Raw genomic sequence first — 8,721 nt, 5'->3', positions numbered from 1 at the left:
ATCAAATACAATATTCTTCATTTACTATAAAAAATAATTTATTTATAAAATTTCATCATCTGTGTTTTCAAATCTAATAATTTAACTTTAATAACTCCAAAAAGTTAAAACTAAAATTAAATTAATATCATTTTTTATCAAACATTACAAAATTAAAATCACAATAATTAATATTACGTTACATCTAAAATAGTGAAAGAAACAAGGAAGACATAAAGCATCGAACCCATCCATATATTGTGGGATGAACTACCGAGGGTGCAATCGGGCGCGAATAGGGTCTCGAAATCGAATTATTAAGCGGCAAACATATGATTTCCCACCATTTACTTTTCATCAAAGCGGGAAATCGATACCCTAGTTTTATTTTCCATTTTTCGTTTGCACCTCTTGATATACAACACTTGATTACAAAACCCGAAAATAAAGTAAGAAAGGGAAGAAATACACTTGTTGAAAGCCTCAAGTCCTCAACAGTCGGCACATTTACCCCACCCACGTATCCTTTTACCCCTATTCTTAAAAAAACCCAAAGAGATTCACCAAAACTGGAACATTTCATCAGAATCTTGGTTGGTTTGAGTTGATTCGAGGCAAGAAATTCTGGTAAATGCGATAGTTTGTGTGCAAGTGAAGTTTGATCGGAATCTGAAATCTCTTTAGTTAAATCGGAAGAGGGTTTTGAAAATTAGGGTCTAGGGTTTGTCGAAATGGGCGATGCAATGGTTGTTGACGTTCCAAAGAAATCGACGAAGAGGAAGAGGGTTGAGTTAGTGATGAGTACAGAAGAAAGAGAAGCACGCATTGGGGCTTTACGTGGGGAACTTGATAGTTTGTTCAAGTATTATAACGAGTCTTTTAGTCGGCACGCGCTAATCGATGTAGACTCAGTTAAGGCGAATGGTTCGACTAATTCGATGATTGCGTCTTTACTGGAAGAGAACAGTCTTCCATTGTCAAAATTGGTGGAATCGATTTTCTCTACACTGAAAGAGAAAGAGGGTTCGATGACACCTGCTTCTGTGAAGAGCGCTGTGCTTCTTATCGGCCAGAGATCTTTCTATGGGGTACAAAACCCAAATGCGGATGTATTGGAAGACGACTCTTCTTCTTCCCTTTGGTGTTGGGAGGTATAAATGAAAATTTCCTGCTGTATTCCTTATAGCTTATGATGATCTACATTTAACGTATTAGTCACTCGAATTACTATCAGATTTAGTGATTTTGAGTATCTTTATGTATATATAACTGATGCTAAAACCCCATTAATCTTGCAGACAAGAGACATAAAATTACTCCCGAAGTCATTTCGTGGCGCGATTAAAATTCGGCGTACTTGTCGCAAAAAGATCCACGAAAGGATAACTGCTGTTTCTGGTTAGTGTTCGATTGCTCTAACTTTTATTTGAAGTGGTGGATTTTTGACCTCTTGATTTGAAGAGAAACTGAAGAAAAAAAATCCCCAATTACTCAAGATTTCAAATTGTTTGCTTGTTACCATGTTAAATGAAGAAAGAACAAAACTTTCCTTGATAGTTTGTTATGATGTTTAATTGCATTAAATGATTAATTTCAGATGTTATAACTGAGCTAATGAAGCTAGAGAGCGCTTCAAATGGTGTTCAGAAGGTTCTGAAAGCATCTGAAAGGCTTGTTAAAGTGTTGAGTGAAGTGGAAATACGTTCACTAGTTGAAAAAATGGAACAGAAAAATGGGGCTGACGTGTAAGTATATGTTGTTGTATTGTAGATTATTTTGTTACATGTTATTGTTCTTGGTCCATAACTTGGCATTTGTTCATGGGTGAAGTGCTGAGAAGGAAGTGAAACGTGAAGAAAAACTAGTGGTGAAGCAATTGGAGAAAAACAAACGTGAAGTTGAGAAAGAGAAATTGAGAATTGAGCGGGAACTTTTGAAGGAAAAGTTGCAAAATGTGAGTTTTATTTTTTACTTTTAAATACATATCTATCACAATATATGTTTGTATGTGTGTTATCAAAGTGGTTATTGCTACTTAAAGAAATAGAATCAGATAGCTAGATATGTTTAAAGGTAGGGGTAGTTTGGCAATTATACATTAATTTTAGTTGTTTACAATTCCTTGATTAATCAAATCTGGTTGTTGTCACTTAATTGACAAGAAATTCACAATTGTAATTGTTTCACCCAAAAAGACTTGTACTTTTACTATTTTATTGAGTTAGTCATCAAATTGCAAAATACAGAAAATGAGTAAAAAATCCTGAAAATGTTTTTTTAAACCAAAAACTATAATGTTTTAAACTGCTAAATTGATAAAATGGTCAAAGTATGTTGTGCTTTTCCTTAATATCAAGATTGGGAAACCTGGAAGATTTTTTTTAAATGGTCAAAAGGGTAATAATGGTTTAATCACTACACAAAATAGTTAATCAGCTAAATAAAAAAAATAGTGAAAGTATTCTGTGTTTTCCTATATTGTGTCTTTCTCAAAATGTTCTAAAAAATTACTATCCATTTATTTATATGTGGTGTAAGCTATAGGTCAGTTTTTCTTATGTCAACTTTTTTGTTCTTTAAAGATGTTTTGATACTATTTTGGTCAATGGTTTACAGGAGAAAGAAATGAAACGTCTGCAAGATGAGGCTGAAAAAGAAGAAAAACGCCGTGAAATTGAAATGAAAAAACAGTTAAAAAAACAACAAGAGGAAGCAGAAAAAGAACAAAAGCGCAAAGAGAAAGAAGAAGCTGAACAAAAAAAGCAACTTGCTTTACAAAAACAAGCATCAATCTTGGAAAGATTCCTTAAAAAAAGCAATGGAAACTCACCTATGCAGGTTGACCAATCACCAGTCAAAGATACAGAAAGTTCACCTAAACAAAAAACACATGTGCCTGAATCAGTAGTTCAATCAATGGATGATGCCCTTTCACTAAAAAAAGAGTTTGATGCAAATGAGTTATGGAAGTAAGCTCACTTTTTATGATCCTTTTTATACTTCTTTGTTTTTTGTAATTGGTTTTTGACATTTTTTTATTGATTTAATTTTGTATATACAGTGTGCATTTGAGATCTTGGCATCAATTAGTTCATTGTGGTAGCAAAAAAAGGCATTGGGGTATGCGGTTGACTCCAAAGACTGTTGTGGTCAAAGAGCTGAAGTTGACCAATATCGAAAAACTAATTGATGGATGGAATGAAAATAAAAATGACTCAAAAGATAATTCAGTTATTGATAGCCAGAAGTTTACAAGAAGCAAACAGTTGTTACAGTTTGATAAGAGTCACAGACCTGCATTTTATGGTTATTGGCCTAAGAAAAGGTACATAATGTTATTAATCATCTGTTACCCAATTTGAATTATTTAAAATTGTATTTTATTTTTAGGTTTTGATTTGATTTAGTTTTGGATTTGTTGTTTTTTCAGTGAAGTTGTTAAACCTCGTTGCCCTCTTGTTAAAGATCCAGAGTTGGATTATGAGATTGATAGTGATGAAGAATGGGAAGAGGTTTGTGTAATTATTGAATTTATACATGATTGTTTATTAAGTATTTTTTTGTGAATATATTGGTTTAATAAATGTTTCATGATACAGGAGGAACCCGGTGAAAGCTTATCAGATTGTGATAAGGAAGAAGAAGAAGAAAATACAGAGGAAAATTTGTCAAAAGCTGATGATGAAGATGAAAGTGAGGATGGGTTTTTTGTTCCTGATGGATATCTTTCTGAAAATGAGGTATATTTACCAATTTTTAATATTCTTGTCATTAAATTGCTATTTTTATCCTCATATCTTAACTTTCTTTATTTAACACAGGGTGTTGAAGTTGAAAGAATGGATCACAGTGAGTTAGTTGAAGAAGCAAATGGCTCACCAAGTTGTCCCCAAATAGAAACCGAAGAGCTTTCTTTATTTTTTAAGCAGCTAAAACATCTTAACACTTTGACTGAACATGCTCTGAAGAAAAACAGACCTTTTGTAGTTTCCAACTTAATGCATGAGAAGTCACAATCACAGCCTCTCTCTTCTACCCCAGAAAGTGAACAAACATGCTTACAAGCTTTGAGCATTCGTGCTTTCCCTGTGGGCCCATCTATAGATTTAGTAGCTCCCAATGACATTCAAGAAGATGAAAAACAGAAACAAGAAGACTGTTCTTCAAGTAGCAAAGTTGGTGTTGTTCCAATAGCAAGTGGAGCCACTATTACTGATTCAGACTTACCTGAAATTGTGAGTAATTGGATTGTGGTAATTGAGTTTTTTTGTTGTGAATTGTTATGGTTTTTGACTTTTTCACTTTTTTGACTTATTGATTGTTTCAGGTAACTATCATTCAGTCTTGTCCACATGGGATCAATGTAGTGGTGAAAAGTTTACGTGACAAGTTTCCAAATGTTGCAAAGTCTCAGTTGAAAAGTAAAGTTCGTGAGATATCTATTTTTTCAGACAACCGCTGGCAGGTTTGTATTTTGTAATAATGATCAAATGTCTAAAATACCCTTGTCGTGGGTAAATGAGTAATTTTTGGTTTTGCAGGTCAAGAAAGAGATATTGGAGAAATTTGGGTTATCGCGTTCTCCAGGTAATCTTTCGGACAGATGTGATTTTCTTATTTTGGTTTTATTTGGTAATATTTATTTTGTTTTGTTGTTGGAAAAAATAGAGAAAACTGTGAGGCGAACTAAGTCTATAGCGGCTTTTTTCTCAAAAAGGTGTTTGCCTCCTGCTGGTAAAACAACGAACCCTAATCAAGTCTCTCCACAGCCGATGGAAAAAGCTCCACAAGCTGCTGCTTTTGAGATACAGAATCAGAACAATACATACACGAATCAGTAGTTTTCTTGTTTTCACCTAGTTTTGGTGGTTTTTGGGTAATCGATTATAATATATGGATTATGGCCTAGTGAATATCTTCATAAACCTTTGATGTTTTTGGTCAACTCATGTAGAAAATCAGTTGTATGGATTATTTCATGTTTCAACTTTATGCTCTATATCTTTTACATTTGCATTTACGGTGTGTTTGGTACACTTGATGTCACTAGACATCTATCTCCCTCTACTCATTTAATCGGGGAGGCTCTCTATTTGGAGGTTGGAGTCATGGACCTGTTGGATGGATACTTGGGATAGCCTCTTGATAGTTTTTTTAGAGGCGACAATTCTTGATACAAACACAAAACATGATATGAATGCGACATGAAAATAAATGACTTTAGGTTATGACTTCAAACCTGTCAAATAAAAAAAGTTATGGGTTTGTATTATATATATATATATATATATATATATATATATATATATATATATATATATATATATATATATATATATATATATATATGATTTAAGACATTAAGTCTAGCACACCATGCGTAACAAAGAGTTATCCTAGTGAACTAACCTTCTTGTACCCTAATGATATCCCTATGCTACCATGCAAACAACATATAATGGGATATGTGACATAGTGAGAAATTCACTTGAACTGGAGAAGCACAACAACACTGTTACTCTTTGTATTGAACTACTGATCACTCTTATGAACCAACTAATCATCAAAAGATAAATCTTCAATCAACAACTTAACTTTTCCAAGTTTGACCTAAAGTAAAACTAGTCAAAAGTCAACGGTTAACGATCAACAAAAGTCATAAGTCATATGACGTGGAGACCTATTGGCCACGTCGTGGGCTCGTCAAGATAGAATAGTCGCAAGAATGAGCTCCACCACATCGTGGGCCCTCATTGGCCATGTTGTGGTTACTGCCAAAAACCAATTTTCTCATTAAGGACTTAATCCGTTAAGTCCTTTGCTCCAACTTTCCAGATGGCTTCCTAGCCCTCCAAAGAACCATAAAAATCCTTATTTTATGGACATGCATGTCTTTCCCAAAACTAAGTTAAAAAAGGTAAGAAACGGAGTCAAAATTTCATGCATTATACCCGCAACCACATACTGACTAATCAAGCCAAATCTGATTAAATAAACAAAACCAAGCATATCCTAATCATGCCATCATATTACTGACTAATCAGTACTAGCATGTAGTTCATAAGCTCATACAGTAGGCATACAAGGCATCCTTCCTAGATCATTGGCCCTAATCTGACATGCGGTTCTTATAATCATGTTATAACATAAACTTGTATGGGTAATTTGGGAGTACTTATTTGAGCTCGGCTGATTGCATGTACCACACCTTTTTTTCTCTTTTCAAATCCTTTTTGTAAACATGAATTTTCTTTTAAAAATTTATACCAAGTCCTTAGTTTGAGTTCAGACACACCTGAGAGTGTGCCCAAATCCCTCAAACCAAGACTTTGATACCAACTTGAAACATCCCAAAAATATGGTCCAAAAATTTCATTTTAAATCATTAATAAAACCATAGTTAACAATTCATCACATAAAAATCATAAGTCATGTATCTCAAAATACCATAAACATCTGTCAAAACATATCAGAGTAAAAACATTCCAGGCTAAACAATGGTGTGTGCACCACATTCATCTCGAGCTCTTCCCCTTGCTACCAGAAGTACCTAAAACCAAAACTGAAAACTGTAAGCACAAAACTTAGTGAGTTTCCTCAAGCTACCACATACCATACACATAATCACATAGACTGGGCCCCCACCCCTTCCTCGGGCCCCGCCCGACATGGGACATAGTCCAACATCAGGCCCCGCTTGGCATTGAGCTCCACTCGATATATAGATCTGTTTCTACCAGGCCCCGCCCGCTATACACATACAGACAACAACATATAATCATACTAGCACATAAAGAATCATACACGATACTATATATTCTCGTCCTAAGGGCACGCCTATCATGGGCCCCGTCCCTACTCTACTAATAATGAGATATGGAACCCCATCAACACTCAACTAGTGATGAGATACGGTACCCCACCCACACTCACCTCCCTACCAGACACATACAAGTATCACAAAGACAACAAATGTAACTAAACATACATTCCTTCATCGGGTACCACCCGACATCGAACCGTGGTTCGGAAACATACATATAAACATTCCTCGGGCCCCACCCAACATCAGACCGAAATCCAGAATCATATAAACATTCCTCGGGCTTGCGACGACATCAGACCGAAGTCTGGAAACATACTAACATACATAAATGGGACAACATTGGTGCCTTCGACCCATTCCTACAGGAGAAAAGTCACATCGGAAAGCTGACTGCAGAATCCCACAAATAAACCTTTGGCTGCTAGCTGGCAGGTCCCCGAACTGCTGATCTCTCGACTCCCCGAGCTACTGATCATCATACATATTAGATAAGTCCGAGATTCTCATAACCTAGCCATAAGTCCCCACTGGGGTAAAAGACCATTCTACCCCTCACATACCTTTGTCCCAAAATGAACTCTACTCAACCTTGGCCCAAAAGATAAACACTTCCTCATAACCCAATATATATGGCCCAATTTCAAATTAGGCCCAATCCCTTCATATAGGCCTCAACCTAAGGCCCAAATCCATAATATGAAAGGCCCAATACTAGGTAGACTTCCCAAGTCCACTAATGGCCCACTAATGACCCAATTTGCTAAATTGGTCCCAACCCCTTTAATGGGCCTTGCCCTAAATCCAAACATATTTTTGGCTCAAAATATCTGACTTCTAGTGGCCTAATAAGGCCCAAAGAAACAAAGTCCATTGTATGGACCAACCCGAGGCCCAAAAATCGCAAAGCTCACATCTGATGAGTACGCGGGGCGTACTCCTCTGTATGCTAAGCGTATAGGCTATATGGCTTGTACGTTGCGCGTACATGCACGTACGCCCAACGTACTACTCTCTTAAGTCACTTTTCCCATTAATCACTTAATTCTCTATTCAAAAGGCTATAATCACAGATCCAAGTCATCTTCAACGTCTTAATCCATAAAGTCACTGAGTTGGTGACTTTACATGACCCAAATAAGCCCAAACTTCAAAAATAGTATTCTACTTCCATGAAAGTGATCTTAACTCATGCATGAACCATAAAGCTCCATCCTTGGGATAAAAAAGTCCAAAAACTCAACATAATAGATCTAATCATTCAAGAGGCATGTTCAAGACTTTATACCTCAAGATGGTCGGAAATGAAACAACAATCTCAGATCTACAACTTTTCCTTTGAACCACCGCCTTGCTTTGATCTTTACTTGCTTGGAAAATGGTTCTACGACACCAAAATGCTCTCTAATGGCCTTCTAAGCTCCAAGATCAATCAAAGAAGGATTAGGGTTTTGTGGTGGCTATCTAAGGATGAAATGGAGGCTGACCATTAAGGCATATTATTCCTTTTGTAGTGGCATACCCTAAAATTTAGGGTTTTAATCTAAATGGAGTACGCCCCGTGTACCTCTATGTACGCCAGGCGTACTCACAAACCACCCGCGTCCATTTTACTCCTCTATGCTGGGCGTACCCCAGCTTACGCTGGGCATACTTTCGCGCCTATCACCTTGCATGCATGGTACCTTCTTGCCACTTTTCTCCATTAGGGACCAATATTGCCAATAACTTCAAAGTGCTATAACTTTAAAGTGCTATAACTTCTTTGTTTTAAGTCTGTTTCCGACGAACTTTATATCCACGAAAAGGTGGCGAGAAGCCCTACACTTCTAACAACTCCTAGTTACCTAAAAGCTTCCCGAACAAGAACCCAAAGTCCCTAGAAGACCGAGATGTCAAATTATGTGTATGCCCTTAGT

General features: G+C 36.3%; 1 protein-coding gene across 1 annotated transcript; it reads left to right on the top strand.

The window, feature by feature from the left end:
- The first annotated feature begins 276 nt into the window (after positions 1 to 276).
- Positions 277 to 4,978, top strand: FAS1 (chromatin assembly factor-1 (FASCIATA1) (FAS1)). The gene is made up of 12 exons (XM_079019274.1): positions 277 to 1,130; positions 1,278 to 1,377; positions 1,577 to 1,724; positions 1,810 to 1,933; positions 2,596 to 2,948; positions 3,041 to 3,304; positions 3,410 to 3,491; positions 3,579 to 3,719; positions 3,801 to 4,214; positions 4,307 to 4,444; positions 4,521 to 4,566; positions 4,648 to 4,978. Exons 1-12 carry the CDS (start codon positions 711 to 713, stop codon positions 4,818 to 4,820), a joined length of 2,403 nt encoding a protein of 800 aa, XP_078875400.1. The 5' UTR covers positions 277 to 710; the 3' UTR covers positions 4,821 to 4,978.
- The last annotated feature ends 3,743 nt before the right edge of the window (positions 4,979 to 8,721 follow it).

Source organism: Lactuca serriola, chromosome 9, assembly GCF_051521515.1.
Source record: "Lactuca serriola cultivar US96UC23 chromosome 9, Lser_US96UC23_V15, whole genome shotgun sequence".
Lineage (NCBI taxonomy): Eukaryota > Viridiplantae > Streptophyta > Magnoliopsida > Asterales > Asteraceae > Lactuca > Lactuca serriola.
Note: the sequence above shows the minus strand (reverse complement) of the source record. Positions and strands in the feature narration are given on the sequence as shown.

Coding starts and splice junctions, on each gene's coding strand:
- FAS1 (XM_079019274.1), top strand. CDS start 711: ATGGGCGATGCAATGGTTGTTGACGTTCCAAAGAAATCGACGAAGAGG. Junction 1,131..1,277: donor CTTCCCTTTGGTGTTGGGAG/GTATAAATGAAA, acceptor TTAATCTTGCAG/ACAAGAGACATAAAATTACT. Junction 1,378..1,576: donor AAGGATAACTGCTGTTTCTG/GTTAGTGTTCGA, acceptor GATTAATTTCAG/ATGTTATAACTGAGCTAATG.